This window comes from Scyliorhinus torazame, chromosome 9, assembly GCF_047496885.1.
Source record: "Scyliorhinus torazame isolate Kashiwa2021f chromosome 9, sScyTor2.1, whole genome shotgun sequence".
In the NCBI taxonomy this organism is placed as follows: domain Eukaryota; kingdom Metazoa; phylum Chordata; class Chondrichthyes; order Carcharhiniformes; family Scyliorhinidae; genus Scyliorhinus; species Scyliorhinus torazame.
In genome coordinates, this window is record NC_092715.1 from 72125986 (window position 1) to 72142612 (window position 16627).

General features: G+C 43.3%; 1 protein-coding gene across 5 annotated transcripts in view; it reads right to left on the reverse strand.

Moving 5' to 3' along the window:
- Positions 1-7432: 7432 nt before the first annotated feature.
- Positions 7433-16627, reverse strand: part of LOC140429303 (transmembrane protein 171-like) — a 38537-nt gene continuing 29342 nt past the window's right edge. For 4 of the 5 annotated variants that reach the window (XM_072516125.1, XM_072516127.1, XM_072516123.1 and 1 more), the window contains 2 exons: positions 12905-13040; positions 7433-8069 (listed from right to left, as the gene is read on the reverse strand). In XM_072516125.1, coding sequence (XP_072372226.1) covers positions 7982-8069; positions 12905-13040 — 224 coding nt within the window. In that variant the 3' untranslated portion in view covers positions 7433-7981. Of the gene's footprint in view, positions 8070-12493; positions 12547-12904; positions 13041-16627 lie in introns of all 5 variants that reach the window. The other variant, XM_072516124.1, reaches the window with a different exon arrangement.

Here is a 16627-nt window from a genome sequence, read left to right on the forward strand (position 1 = left end):
GGGCAAGCTAATGGGGCTAAAGGTAGACAAGTCTCCTGGCCCTGATGGGATGCATCCCAGAGTGTCAAAAGAGATGGCTTGGGAAATTGTAAAAGCACTAGTGATAATTTATCAAAATTCACTAGGCTCTGGGGTGGTCTCAGAGGATTGGAAAGTAGCAAACGTGACACCACTGTTTAAAAAAGGAGGTCGGCAGAAAGCGGGTAATTATAGGCCGGTAAGCTTAACTTCGGTTGTAGGGAAAATGCTGGAATCTATCATTAAGGAGGAAATAGCGGGGCACCTGGAGGGAAATTGTTCCATTGGGCAGACGCAGCATGGGTTCACAAAGGGTAGGTCGTGTCTGACTAATTTGGTAGAATTTTTTGAGGACGTTACCAGTGCAGTAGATAACGGGGAGCCAATGGATGTGGTATATCTGGATTTCCAGAAAGCTTTTGACAAGGTGCCACACAAAAGGTTGCTGCATACACTAAAGATGCATGGCATTGAGTGGTAGCATGGGTAGAGGATTGGTTAACCAACAGAAAGCAGAGAGTGGGGATAAATGGGTATTTCTCTGGTTGGCAACCTGTAACTAGTGGGGTCCCTCAAGGATCAGTGTTGGGCCCGCAGTTGTTCACAATTTACAAAGACGATTTGGAGTTGGGGACCAAGTGCAATGAGTCAAAGTTTGCAGACGACACTAAGATGAGTGGTAAAGCAAAAAGTGCAGAGGATACCGGAAGTCTGCAGAAGGATTTGGATAGGTTAGGTGAATGGGCTAGGGTCAGGCAGGTGGAATTCAATGTTGCCAAGTGTGAGGCTATCCATTTTGGGAGGAATAACAGCAGAATGGATTATTATTTTAACGGTAAGATGTTAAAACATGCTGCTGTGCAGAGGGACCTGGGTGTGCTGGTGCATGAGTCGCAAAAAGTTGGTGTGCAGGTGCAACAGGTGATTAAGAAGGCTAATCGAGTTTTGTCTTTCGTTGCTAGAGGGATGGAGTTCAAGACTGGGGAGGTTATGCTGCAATTGTATAGGGTGTTGGTGAGGCCGCATCTGGAGTATTGTGTTCAGTTTTGGTCTCCTTACCTGAGAAAGGACATATTGGCACTGGAGGGAGTGCAGAGGAGATTCACTAGGTTGATCTCAGAGTTGAGGGGATTAGATTATGACGAGAGGTTGAGTAGACTGGGACTGTACTCATTGGAGTTTAGAAGGATGCGGGGGGATCTTATTGAAACATATAAAATTATGAAGGGAATAGATAGGATAGATGCGGGCAGGTTGTTTCCACTGGTCGGGGAAAGCAGAGCTAGGGGGCATAGCCACAAAATAAGGGGAAGTAGATTTAGGACGGAGTGTAAGAGGAACTTCTTCACCCAAAGGGTTGTGAATCTCTGGAATTCCTTGCCCAGTGAAGCAGTTGAGGCTCCTTCTTTAAACGTTTTTAAGAAAAAGATAGATACCTTTCTAAAGAATAAAGGGATTCGGGGATCTGGGCGAAATTCTCCCCCAACGGCGTGATGTCCGCCGACTGGCACCAAAAACGGCGCCAATCAGACGGGCATCGCGCCCTCCCAAAGGTGCGGAATGCTCCGCATCTTTGGCGGCCTAGCCCCAACATTGAGGGGCTAGGCCGGCGTCGGAGGGATTTCCGCCCCGCCAGCTGGCGGAAATGGCGTTTGTTGCCCCGCCAGCTGGCGCGGAAATGTGGCGCATGCGCGGGAGCGTCAGCGGCCGCTGTCAGTTTCCTGGCGCATGCGCGGGAGCGTCAGTGGCCGCTGTCAGTTTCCCGCGCATGCGCAGTGGGGAAGAGTCTCTTCCGCCTCCGCCATGGTGGAGACCGTGGCGGAGGCGGAAGGGAAAGAGTGCCCCCACGGCACAGGCCCGTCCGCGGATCGGTGGGCCCCGATCACGGGCCAGGCCACCGTGGGGGCACCCCCAGGGGTCAGATCGCCCCGCGCCCCCCCCCCCCAGAACCCCGGAGCCTGCCCACGCCGCCTGGTCCCGCCGGTAAATACCAGGTTTGATTTATGCCGACGGGACAGGCAATTTCTGGGCGGGACTTCGGCCCATCCGGGCCGGAGAATCCAGCGGGGGGTCCCGCCAACCGGCGCAGCCCGATTCCCGCCCCCGCACAATCTCCGGTACCGGAGACTTCGGCGGGGGCGGGATTCACGGCGGCCAACGGCCATTCTCCGACCCGGCGGGGGGGTCGGAGAATGATGCCCCAGGTGTACGGGCCGGAGAGTGGAGCTGAGTCCACAAAGATCAGCCATGATCTCATTAAATGGCAGAGCAGGCTTGAGGGGCCAGATGGCCTACTCCTGTTCCTAGTTCTTATGTTCTTATACACTCACAGCAGAAAATATAACAAAATAACATAGAGCAATTCTACCAAAAGGTTAGAAGTCCGTGGTTCAAGGGAAAAGGATAGATGGTGGAGCCTTTGAATACTAATACTAACACATCATCCGCTGGTTGAAAGGTTCAAGTCTTGGCATACTTGTCTGACCATTTCTTCATGGTAGTTTGGGAAGCTTTAAAGTAGTCCTGAACCACTCTGCAGGCATTTTTGAGCCGCTCCTTGAACCCAGATAGGTAATCTACCATGGAATGTTCATCTCTCGACAAAAAACTTTTCTTTGATTTGTTTCAGAGGACTTGTCACACCACCATGAACTAATGCATAAGGACGAAAACTGATAAATTCATTAGGTGCGTCCCTAATGGCAAAGAAAATAAATTCTAACCCCTTATCACAATCATGGGGATAGTCTTGACAGAGTGCCCTAATCATTGTTCGGAGGGTCTGATGGTACTGTTCTAAAGTTCCTTGAGTTTGTGGGTGGTATGCTGGAGACTTGAACTGTCTTATACCCAGTGTATTCATAACTTCCTGAAAAATGTTAGACATGAAATTGTTAGCTTAATCCGATTGGACCTCTATCGGTAATCCATGTCAAGTGAATTTCGCTATCACTAGCCAGGCAGAAATTGTTCTCAAGAGAATGGCTTCTGGGGACAAAATAGCCATATCGAAAATAGTGAGTATATATTGGGCTACTTTTGGTTTTGGTCTACCAACACCCTACTAAATGGTTCTCCAAAAACGTGCATGGGAATTAGTGATGCCAGTTTGATTGCAGGTTGCGGTTTTCCCACTATCTAACATACATGACACATTTTCCAAAACTGTTCCATGTCCCTGTGAATACTTGGCCAATTGAAATATTGACTTATACGTGCTTGGATCATTAGGATCCTCACGTGCCCTGTCATAGCAATTTCAGGAGCTATCCTTAATAGTTCCTGACAATATTTTGACAGTACCACTACTTGATGAACCACCATCCTCTCTTCGTCCGGAGGTCTATGAGGAGATCTCCACTTCCTCATCAGAATTCCATTTTTAAAATCGTAGTATTTCAGAACACCTTCTGCTTCAGCTTTGAGCTGTTGTGTCACTTTAATTAGTCCTGGATTGACTTGCTGAGCCTCAATCAGAGAAGTCTTACTGAACATTTCTTTTGGATTATCCAAATCCCCACAGGAAGTTTCAGATAGCCAAATATCTGTAGTGCTAATTTTAACTCTGATGATGGAACTCTTTTAGCCTTTGCTTGAGTCACTACACAAGGAAATATTCTTAGAACATTTTCTTGCAATTGATCTGTCTCCTTGACTTCACTTGGTCTTTCCGTAAATATTTTCACTCCAGCCGGATCATGTCCGAGGAGTCAGTCAACTCTGTTTGCAGGAAAATGATAAACAACTCCCACTGCTACCATTCCAGACATTAGGGCATATTCTAGGTGCACCCAATACAAAGGTATAGGTGTAAACTCCCCACCAATGCCATTCACTCAAACCTTGGCATTCAGTAAACTCACTGGGGTTAAATCATGCCTGTCCCCAGCAAAAGAGTTTGGGTTGCCTCTGTATCTCTGATTGACCTGCTTCACTTGAGGGATAAGGAGTTACTTTTCCTTTTGACAAGAATTCCCTGTAGCTTTCAGGTAGTTTGTTCACTTCCCCTGCACTCACAGTAGCTTTTCTACTTAGCTTTACAGCTGTAATCACTGCTACAGCTTAGTCTGTAGTACTCTTAGTACAAAGTCTTACAACACCAGGTTAAAGTCCAACAGGTTTGTTTCGATGTCACTAGCTTTCAGAGCGCTGCTCCTTCCTCAGGTGAGTACTCTTGGTCTGGGTGTCTTTCTTGGCATCAATTTTGTGTACCCGAATAGGTCCTATAGGTTTACCCCTTAACTTCCCACTCTCCTGAGCCACCCTGATAATTTCCACTCTCAGAATTTTCCTTTCTCGTCTGAGGAGGTACATTCCCAGTTTTCCCTTTCCAACCTACTTGCCTTTATGTCACTCTCCCATCTTCCATCCTTCTCAGGTTTGTGGAGATGATGGAGAAAAGATTTGAGCTTGTGGACAAGCTTGTAATCATCAGCCATCTTACCTGCCTGTCTAGCGATTGAAACTTTCTGGTTCTCTACATGAGTTCTTACTAGTGGAGGGAGTGGATTTTTAAATCCCTCCAGGAGAATTATTTCCCGAAGAACCTCATACTTGGCCTCTACCATTAGTGCCCGTATCCAATGTTCAAAGTTAATTTGCGTTACCCTCTCAAATTCTATGTACACCTGCCCAGACTGTATCCAGAGATTCTGAACTTTCTGCCTGTTAGCTTTGGGGACCAACTCATAAGCAGTATTTTGTCATCTCATAATCTGTAGAAGCCTCTTCAGAAAGCAAGGATATACTTCATGAGTTCTGCCAGTCAATCTGCTTTGCATAAGCAATGTCCTTTTTGTCACTCTATCTGCTTAATGATCTTTTCAAAAGAAATTAAAATGCCTCTATGTCCCTTTCCTCAAACTTTGGGAGGGCTTGCACAAATTTAAACAGTTTCCACTGTGTTTTGAGCTAAAGTCAGGATCTTCCCCATCAACAATTCTCCTAGAGTTAAGGATAGCCTGTTGTTATACTTCCAGCACTAAGTTACTATTCCCTTTCTTCTCATTTGTTTTCCTTGTCTTATGCCTTTTCTCTGTCCTTCTGCTTTATCCCTTTTAAATTTGAATTTTTGTTTCTTCAATTCCCTTTCTTGCTCCTGCCTTTCTGCCTCTGAAATGCTTTCTCTTTTCCCCTTTCCTTTCGTTCTCTTGCCTTTTCCTTCACCAAAAATTCTAGCCCTAACTTCTGTTCTGACTGAAACCATGTCCATGTAAACCAGAATCTTATGATTCTGAAGGTTCCTTTGGTTCTTTCACTTCCATGTTCAGCTTTTCGGCCACTAGTTTTCGAAGGTTTGCTTTCTTAGCTCTTGCTCCAGTTCCTATTTGTAACTGTTCCCCCATGCTCACCAATTGTGCAAAAGTTAGCGTGTCATTAAAGAATCACAATTTAACCCAGGCTGCTTCAAAAACACACTTGCCTCAAAAATAGCCATAATGCTAAATAAACTTTATTACAGAAGAAACCTCGTTGTTCCCTTTTACCCTTTTTCACTTATACCTTTTCATCTTGGGTTAAATCTCATGAGCCCCAATTGTATGTTATGACTGAGATGGGAGAAGTGTGCTGTGTGTCTCTGGTTCCTTTACTCCATGGGTCACAACTTATATTAAAATGATTTTCATAGCTGGCTAAAGTTTCTCTATTAGAATGACCACTCAATGCCCAGGTTTCTTCAATAAGCAATAAAATTATTAATTAATAATAAAACCAGACTTATCAAGTAGAGAGGCAAAGCTTATTAACCTAAAGTATTGAAATAGGGAATAAATACTCTTTCTAAATACCCTCTCACACACACCAGAAAATATAATAAAATAACATAGATCAATTCTACCAAAAGGTTAGAAGTCAGTGGTTCAAGGGAAAAGGTTAGATAGTGGAGTCCTTGAAATTGCCTCTGGGTTATATGGCTGGTTTCCCTGCACTGGTCGGGAAAACAATCGATGACTCTTGCATTACTTCTCAGGTGGATTTCAAGGAAAGCTTGTGGTCAGTCGAATTCAGAAAGTAGAGCGATTCCGGAGCAACTTCCATCCACTCTCTGCTCTGGGACGCGTCTGGAGCTTCAGGAGTTGATGTCTTCTTTACCCAAGAGTTGATCCTTCTGATCTCTCAGCCGTAAACCAACAAGTGACCCTTTTGGAACCAGTCCACACGGGGTCGAGAGGTTTCTAGCTTCTATAAAACAGTGGTAGCAAGAATTTAATTCCCTATCCCTTGCAATAAAGGCCAACTTTGTGTTTGCGTTCCTAATTACTTGCTGTACCTGCATGCTGACTTTTTGTTAGTCATGTACAAGAACACCCAGATTGCTCTGTTCTTAGAGATGGACAATAAATGCTGGACTAGCCAGTTTTGCCTGCATCCTGCAAAATAATTAAAAAAGCATTCTTCAGTCTCTCTCCATTTTAATAATATTCAATTTTCTATTCTTTGTGCCTTACAAATTTCCCACATCATACTCCATCTGCCACTCACTTAACCTGTATCTCTTTGCATCCTCCTCACAACTTGTTTCCTACCTATCTTTGTATCATCAGCAAATGTGGCTTCAAACAGTCAATCCCTTCATCCAAGTTATTGATATAGATTGTAAATAGATGAGGCCCAGCACTGATTCACATAGCACTCTACCTTTTATAGTTCACCAACCTGCAATTGCCCCATTTATTCCAACTCTGTTTACTGATAGTTAATCAATCTTCAATCGGCAATGAAAGGAGGATGGGATTTAATGTGAGTTAAGGCACGAACAACAATTTTGGATGGCCTCAAGTTTTCGGTGGGTAGAATATCGGTGAGCAGCCAGGGGTGGACTGAATAGTCAAGTCTAGGGGTAGCAAAGGCATGAACGAGGATTTTCTACATAAGATGGGCTGGCACAGGGGCAAAGTCACAGAGATGGAAATAGGCTCTCTTAGTGATGGCATGAATATGAAGTCAGAATCTCACCTCAGGGTCAAATGGGACATCAAGATTGCAAACAGACCGGTGTGTGCTCAAATTGTTGCCAGGGAGATGGATGAAATGGGTAGCTAGGGATTGGACTTTGGAGCAGGCTCCAAAGGAGAACATTTAGATGGGAGGAAACTTCAGTTCAACCAGTACTGGATGTCAGACAAGCAGTTTGATAATTTGGCAATAATGGAGGAACTGAGAGTGGTGGTGGTGAGGTAGAGCTGGGTGTTTTCAGCATATTTGTGAAAACTACCACTGTGCTTTCAGATGATGTCACCAAGGGACAGCGTGTAGATGAGGAATGCAATGGATCATAGAATGCTATAATATATAAAAGGTCAAATCAGCTATCAAAACAGCATGAATATTTTCTCCAGATTATCCACCTAGTCACATTCTACATTACTGCTTGCTCCTCACACCCTCTAATACGTCAGTTATGAAAGAAGACTTAAGAGAATAGGCTTTTTATTAGATTCGAGTAGATGGTAGAGTGGTTTGATAGATGTCTTCCAAGGTTATTAGAAAGTAATGATAAAGTGGGTAGTAATTAATTGTTTCAATTGGTCAGTGAGATGGCAAGGAGCCCACAAATCGAAGACATTTACAAACATAATTAAAGTTGTGATCTGGAAAGAATCTTTGTCGTGGAGTAGTTAGAATGTGGAATGCTCTGTCACAAACAATTATTGAAGCAGAGCTCCTTTTTAAAAACAGAAAGCAGTTGTATCATTTTCTTGAGGAAGGGAATATTAAAAGGGAATACAGAGAGTGGGATCAGATTCTCATTTGGAGAACTCTCCACACCCATAAAAACATAGTGTGTTTTTGTTCAATGTCCGAAGAACAGTCCGATTTCACTGTGAGTAGCAAGCAAAAAAAAAAGAACAAAAAAATATAAATGTTCATTTATCTAAGACACTGTTGGATGAAGTAATTGGCTGTTCAGCTGAGGTCTGGATATCTTTCTCCTCATTCATTGTGATAATTCTGTTGGAAATCAGCAAACATGGTAATGTGCTGGAAAGCCGGTAAGAATCAATCTGCCACCTGTCATGTTGGAATTACGGTTCTCATCTTTTTGGGACCTGTCAAAGAGGTTAAAGTCAAAATTCAGTTTTTGATAGAAGAAATTATCTAATCTTAGCAAGTTCAGGAGTGAATATGTTCACGTTAACAAAATAGCTCTCTGCAGTGGTTCCATATAAGAAAGATTTTATTTAAACACAGCAACTGCTAGAAATTGATCTATTCTGTACATTGCAAAAACATATCCAATTAAAAAGATGATACAAGGTCTAAACACCAACTGTTTTATTAGGATACCTTTACTTTAGTTTTATTTTAAAGCCTTAATAATCAATAAAGTACCGAATGATATTAGAATGTACAAAGACAGTTTCAAGTCAGTAACAAACATGACCATCATGGACAGATTATGTTTCACTAAACATTATGTACAAACCATATGGGTCATAACTTAAGTTTAACTCACTTACGCCCAAAATCCCATGACCTTTTAAGCCCTGTAAAAGTAAATGGCTAGTCAATGCTCACAAGTAAATAATGGCGATTTGGATGTAACATTAGGAAGGAGAAAGAAGGTGCAGGAAGGATTGGGAGAGACAGATGAAACTAGAATAATAAACAGTAAGGTTTTGCGTGCTACCAGTGTAGGAGGGAATGTAATAAGGTTCACAGTGCAAGTTCGGAAATACACCTAGCCGTGATAAATATGTTTGGTGTGCTGTAGGTGATGACAGGCTTATTGGAATACCATGTTGCGGTGATAACAGAGACTTGGCTCAAAAAAAGACAGTATTCGGTACTTAAAACCCCTGGATACATTGTGATCAAGAAATATTGAGAAAGAGACAAAGGCGGAAGGGTGGCAGTTTTGATCTAGAAGAATATTACAGTGCTGGATGGAGAGGATGTCCAATAGGGGTCAAGAACAGAATCCATGTGGTAAGAGACATGTTGCCGAATGTGTCATCCATTCTTATGTTTGCAGGACAAACATAAGAATGTCAAATTTCAAATGATCACAACAGTTTATACTACTGGAGAAAAAGTTGCTGATTGGTTGACAAGTCAATTCTGATTGGTTGAGGCATTGCCATGGAGAAAGCAGCGGGGAACTGTAGGCCCTCCATGTTCCTGGATAATTCACAAAAGGCACATAGTTTGAGCATATTCCTTTTGTTTGCAGAGAACTGATCACTGCTTATATTGCTTCCAGCAAGCATAAATGAGCCACATCATGAACTCAACTAATTATCTTAAACTGGTTGTTAGTGCAGCACTCAAGATTGGGCAGCACTTGCCGAACACTCGCAAATCGTATCTGACAAATGTTTGGTTTGGGGTTTTGCAAGGACGGGCTGATTGAGAAGGGTCTGCTGTTAAATGTTATTTCATTATTGTTCAGCAAATGCTGCCCAGTCGATCATGAGCACCATTAGCTCCAGTGACAATCAGTTTAAGATAAGCAGTCGAGCTCGTAATATGCTTTCTCAAAGCAACATACATTCATACGCAGGGACTCATTCTCCGCAAATAAAAAGAATATGTCCAAGCCTTGTTCCTTTGTTAAATTAGCTGGAAGCGTGGGGAGCCTATGGTCCCTTGTTGCTTTCTCCATGGCAATGCTTTGGCCAATCAGGGTTCACTTGCTAAGCAATCAGAACCATCTTCTCCTCTAGTATCAATTGTGATCATTTAAAATTTGGCATTCTTGCATTTGTGTTGATAAGTCAAGTTGAAAAGGCTTCAGCAACATTGTCTTTTTTATTATTTATTCAAGGGATGTGGGCTTCGCTGGCTAAGTCAGCATTTATTGCCCTTGAGAAGGTGGTGGTGAGCCGCCGTGGGATGGAGAATCCCACCCAATATGTCACCAAGATCAGGTGAGATGTATCTTGGGATATTGAGGAAAGCAAGGGTAGAATTTGTGCAAGCGCTGGAAATAATCTTCCAAACCTCTTCAGATGTAGGGATGGGGCTAGAGAATTGCAAATGTCACACATTTCTTCAAAAAAGGATGTAAGAATAAACTCAGCAAGAAAAGGCCAATTACTTTAACCTCAATCATTTTGAAATGATAATCCAGGATAAAATTAACATTCACTTGAACAAGTGTGAGTTAACTAAGAAAAGTCAGCACAGAGCTGCTCAAGTTAAACCATGTATAATTAATTTGACTGTGTTTTTTGTTTGATGAGGTAACAGAGAGGATTAATGAATTGTACATGGAATTCCAAAGCTTTTGATAAAGTGCCATATAACAGGCTTGTCCAACCCATGGAATAGGGACACTGGCAGCATAGACACAAAGTCGGTCTAGTGACAGGAAATACAGTAGTGTTGAAGGGTTGTTTCAAAGACGAGAGGAAAGTATACAACGGGGTTTCTCAGGGGTCAATATTAGGACCATCTTTTTAAAAAATCTTCATTAATGACCTGGAGGCTGGTTAGTTAGCTAATATGTGGTTCAGCATAATGCAACAGTGCATGTTCGATTCCTGTTCTGGCTGATGTTGATTTGCGGCCTGCCTCCTCACCCTGCCTCTGAGAGCGGAAGGTAATGGCAATGACCACTGACAAAAACTGCCAAGAAAATGGCTCAGGGTGAAGCATCAGCAGACAATGAGCCGAGGGCCTGCCTTCAGGCAGAGGACCCATGACATGGCAGGGAACAATGTCACCATTTCCTGATGATACCAAACTTGGAATTATTGTGAACTGTGAGGAGGATAGTGATAGACATCAAGAGGACATAGTCAGGCTGATAGTATGGACGGACATGAGGATGATGAAATCTAATGCAGCGAAGTAATAATACATTCTGGTAGGCAGAACGAGAAAAGGCAATTTAATATACAGGATACAATAGTAAAAGAGGGTGCAGAAGCAACCGATCGTTGAAGGTGGCAGAATAGAACGAGGAAGTGATTCATAAGGCACATAAGAACCTGGCATGACATTGAGTACAAACGCAAGGCAGCTATGGTAAACCTTTATAACACTGATCTAACCTCAAGTGGTGGATAGTGTCCAATTCTGGGCACCACACTTTAGAAAGGGTGGGAGAAAAGAATTCCGACAACAGTTCCAGAGTTGTGGGACTTCAGTTACATGGCAAGCTTGGAGAAGTTCGGGCTGCATGTAATAATGACATGTAATAATGCAGACTGGGGATAAATATTGACCAGGACACCAAAGATAATTCCCCTGCTCCTCTTCAAAGTAGTGTCATAGGATATTTTACATGCATCAGAGCAGAGAGATGGGGCTTCAGTTTCTCATCTCATCAGAAAAATAGCACCGCCAACAGTGCAGTACACCCTTAAGAGATTTTTCTGCTGAAGTCCTGCATTGGGATTAAACCCTGAACCTTATGATGCAGAGTAAGAGTGCTACAGTTAACACTGGGCAGGAAAAGGTTGAAAGGAGATGTGAAAGAGGTGTTCAAAACCATGAAGGGTCTGGTCAGAGTGGATAAAGGAATTGTTACCATTGCCACGAGGGTCAAGAACCAGAAGACATGATTTTGGGTGAGTGACAAGGAAAATAAAGGTGATATGAAGAAATTATTTTTTAGACAGCGAATAGATTGGATCTTTTATTTTATTCTTTCATGGAATGTGGGCGTCACTGACAAGGCAAGCATTTGTTGCCCATCCCTAATTTCACTTGAACAGAGTGTCTTGCCACATCATTTCAGTGGGCAGTTAAGAGTCAACCACATTGCTGTGGAGCTAGTCACATGTAGGCCAGGCAAGGATGACAGATTTCCTTTCCTAAAGAACATTCATGAACCAGGTGGATTTTTACGACAGTCAACAATGGTCCCGACTAGCTTTTCAATTCCAGATTTCTACTGGAATTGAAATTCCGCCAGCTGCTTGTGTTGGGACTTGAACCCTTGTCCCCCAGAACATGGGCCTCTGGTTTACTAGTCCAGTGACACTGCCACTACGCCATCGTCTCACTAATCTGGAATGTACTGAGCGTGTACTGAAGGCAGATTCAATTGTGGCTTTCAAAAGAGAGGGATAATTATTTAGACAGAAAAGAAAACATGGCTCCAGGGAAAGGCCGGAGCAGTGGGATTAGCTTAGTAGCTCTTGTAAAGAGCCGGCACAGATTTGAAGGGCCTAATGGCCTCCTTCTGCACTGTAATCATCTTATGATACCATTGTAGGACACCTGCAGATGTGGAATTGACACCTTCAAGAGAGGAGGATGTAAATCAGTAAGAAAAGGAAACTGCTTTTGGCTTTGCAATAGATTGGTGGATTAAGTATTTATTTCAGTTTTAAATGGTAAATGATTTACCCTCCTCCCTCCAACTGAAAGAGTCAGGTAAGAGACCCTTATGGACATTTTTCAAAGACAAATATTTTTCAAGCGATCTTGCGCTAGGTTCCCTTGAGTGTTTTACTTCAATTTTAGAATTTTAGAGTTTGAAAACTGCAATTTAGAAATATGCCATGTCAGGTTATGTGACCTTGAGGATCTGTCCTGCATTGGTTCTAATTTTCACCATACTATTCTTCATTCCTGAAAAAAAAAATTCCAATTAAAAGTTGTTTTGAAGTTAGAACGAACAAACATAATTGTTTAAATGTATAGCCTAACAGATTTGTTATGCGTGAAGGTGGCTACTGCGATAACTTTAATTGTCATTTGTTCAGAAGGTTCACACAATAAATTTAAACTTGGTAAAAAGTGGCTGACTCACAGGGGACACAAGCACAAAGTTATAAGTAGTGACCCCATAAATGGACATTGCTCTCCTGTGTGATTCTGTCATGAGGAAAGATTACTGTTTAGCTAAGCAAGATGGTCAGATAACATTCCAAAATGGGATACTACATGCAAAGTTCCAATTGTAAAGTTAAGAGTCAGGTTACTTTACCTGCAGAAGACAACACTGTAATAAGAGGGAGGACTATCGCTGGGAGGGGACTGACAGATTCCATTGTAATCATTTACAACTGGCGGTGGCTCAGGGAAATAAGGTGGTGGTGGTGGTAGGACCAGCACAGAGTTATCTGAGTGAAAGTAAGAATATACATCTAGTTAACACAGTGAATACAAAATTCTAATTCAACCAAAACATCATTTTGCTTTATATTGCTTTACCATGAAAAGAAAACCCATCTAACTAACATCTCCTCCCTCCAACTGAAAGAGAAGTGCAAAAAGGAAAACATGTACCATGACATGTTAGGAGGGATGGCTAAAAGCTTCGTCAAAAATGGATTTGGAGGACATTTTTGAAAAAAGGTTTGAAAAGTGACCAGGTTTACGGTGGGAATTTCAGAGATTAGACCTGGGACTAACGAAGGTTTTGTTACCAATGGCAGAGTGAAAGGCGAGGAATGGAGGAGAGTGTACAAAAAGCCAGCTTTCAGAAGAATGGAAAATGTCAGGGAGCAGGAATGCACAGGGCCAAGAATGCAAAAGAGGAAATAGATGGCTGAAGGAGATTGCTCAGAGAAGGGAGAAGCCGTTGCGAGAGACATGCTGGCAGCTTTCAGGTAGGTAAAAATGGAACAGGCAATTCCATTGAGGGGAAGCGCAGACGAGGATTCCTTGGTTGAATTCTGGGCAGAGGGTGAGAAGATCACAATCACCCAGGACATCAGTCTTCACTTATGTTAGGGCCATTAAATGCTGTGAAAAAGAACTGTGAGCAGAACTGGAAGAATCACACAAGATTTTCCCAAATGGTGGATTTAGGAGAAAGGGAGATGCACCAATAGTCAACAGGGACGGAAAGGGTGACAGCAGGCATTTTTAGAGGGGGAGTGTGGTAACATTGTGAGGACTCAAGGCCTGGCGTTATGGAACCACTGACAGCGTGAGTGAGCATGGTAGCCAAGAAAGGGAGTTGGGCAAGAAGGTAATTGAAGAAGCAGGAGATGTATCACTTTGACTGATGGAGCTTGGGTGTGAGGCTCATAAGGGTGGGAGTCAATAGAGGAAATTTGAGTCTTAATCTTAGTTACAAAGAGATCTGCAAACTTCTCACATTTGATGTTTTTGAGGGTGAAGGATGGGGAAGATAAATTTAAACAAAAGCTTGGTATTGGCAACAATGGAGCCTGTAGTTAGGGTTTGAGGGAACTTCAAGGTTTCTTCATCAGCAGGTAAAAAAAGTTTGACAGGCCAATTAAGAAAGATTCATTGGGTTGGGTTGTCACCATTGATAATGTCACAGAAGAACAAACTCTGGAGCAAGAAAACATCATAGCATAATAAAACATTACACAAGATAAACATTCAATCTTGAGGAGATGTTAAGGAGTAAGCAAACTATCTTCTCTCTGTATTAAAGTCTTGCATTTAGATGTACTTCTTCCTCATGTATACTTATCGTATTTACATTTCACACAGTGGCACAATTCTGTCGTGCTTCAAAACGCATTAAATTTGAGAATTGTTATGATCTTGACTTTTCAGGTTCTCCCAACAGTATGTGGCACTGTTGCTCATTCAAGTGGTGTTCAACTCAATTTTTCTAGGTGACACTGTACACAGGACATACAGTGCAGAAGGAGGCCATTCGGCCCATCGAGTCTGCACCGACTCACTTCAGCCCTCACTTCCACCCTATGCCCATAACCCAATAACCCCTCCTAAACCTTTTGGACACTAAGGACAATTTAGCATGGCCAATCCACCGAACCTGCACGTCTTTGGACTGTGGGAGGAAACCGGAGGAAACCTACGCAGACATGGGGAGAACGTGCAGACTCCGCACAGATAGTGACCCAGCGGGGAATCGAACCTGGGACCCTGGCGCTGTGAAGCCACAGTGCTAGCCACTTGTGCTACCGTGGTGCCCTATGTACACTATGTTCTTAGCGTAATTCTATACAAGAAACTTGCACGTTTTAAGGGAGATGCAGATAAGCATTTTAAGTAGAGAAAGATGCTATTTATAAAGTATCTGCACTTACCAAAGCCTTTTACGGTCACTCAAGAACGTTTGAGTGTCGCCACTTCTGTGATATAGGGAAGTATTTATTATCAGCCTTCCTCTCACAGAAATGTTGTAAGAAATGGCAGAGTTATTGCAAAAGCTGTGTATTACTCCTCTGTCAGACATGGTCATAAACTCAGTAAACCAAAATTGACTTTAGTCTGCCTGTCAATGTGCTTTGAACGGACACATCTGGTCAACAAACCATGAGGGATAGTAGTGGGATATGTTTCGAATTCCTCCAACAAAACAAGTCAATATCTGAGGGGTTGAATTATTTCCTCTGCGTTCTAATCTTCCTTTCAGCGGGCTCTGTAGGCCTGCCTGTACTTCCCCTCACCACATTTCAGGAAGTTAGGCTGTCACTATCCAACTTGGCACCAACATTGACAATCAATGCACCAGTCCATCGTGAGTTCCAACTCACAGCTGCACCAAAAACACCCCAGAGTGCAGTCATTTTCTCAAATAGTTGGCACTTAAAATACTTCTCCCACAGAAAAAACATACTGCACAAGACATAGTTCACAGAATTTTACAGCGCAGAAGGAGGTTATTCAGCCCATTTCTGCACCAGGTATCTGAATGAGTAATTCAGATTAGTGCCAATCACCTGCCTTCTCCCCATAAATATTTTTATTAAAACATAAACATTACAGTTGTACAAGGCCAAACGATACAGACACTAATTTTGCATTGGAGAAACTGGGTAGCCTTGCCCCTGTACCAACGTGGGGGGTAGGGCATTCTGATTATAAAACGGTAAACATCACACACATTCTTCCTTTTCAGAAATTAAACTAATTAATCTATCCCCTTTGAACACCTCATTGAATCTGAATCCACCACAATTTCAGGCAGTGCATTCCAGATCCTAACCACTTGCTGTGTGAAAAAGGTTTTACTCATGTTGCCATTCCTGCTTTTGCCAATTACTTTAAATCTGTGGCCTCTCGTTCTCCATCCTTTCACGAGTGGCAAGTTTCTCCCTATTTACTCTGTCAAGGCACCTCATAACTTTGAATATCTCTATCAAAACTCCTGTCAACCTGCTCTTCTCCAATCTCTCTTTATAACTGAAGTTCCTCGTCACTGGAACCATTCGGTGGATCTTTTCTGAACCCTCTCTAATGCCTTCTCATCCTTTCTGAAATGTGGGGCGGGATTCTCTGAGCCTCCGTGCCAAAATCGTGATCGGCGCGGGGCGGATAATGGGCGTTGCAGCCGGAATCCAACGCGACGGCGCTCCCGCGATTCTCCGGTCCCCGGATAATCACCGCAAATCGCGGCGCGGGTAAGGGGCCATTGACAGAGGCCCCCGCGGCAATTCTCCGGGGACAACTGGCCGAGTTCCTGATGGCGTGGTTCTAACCATGTTTTGCCTGTCGGGAACGGCCGGTGGCGGCTGCGGGAGGATCCTTCACCGGGGAGGGCCTCACAGATGAGCAGGGAGGAAATCAGGCGGCACAGATCCATGGGCGCGCACGATCTCGGGGGGGGGGGGTCCTACATTTTTTTGAGCCGCTCCGCGGTCTGAGCCCGCCATAGTGCACAGTGCAGCCGCCACAGGCCGCCGCCGTGCACATGCGCAGACTCCCAACAGGAAGTGCAGGGCCTCGTATCCGAAACCCGAGCTGCGAGAAGCATTCC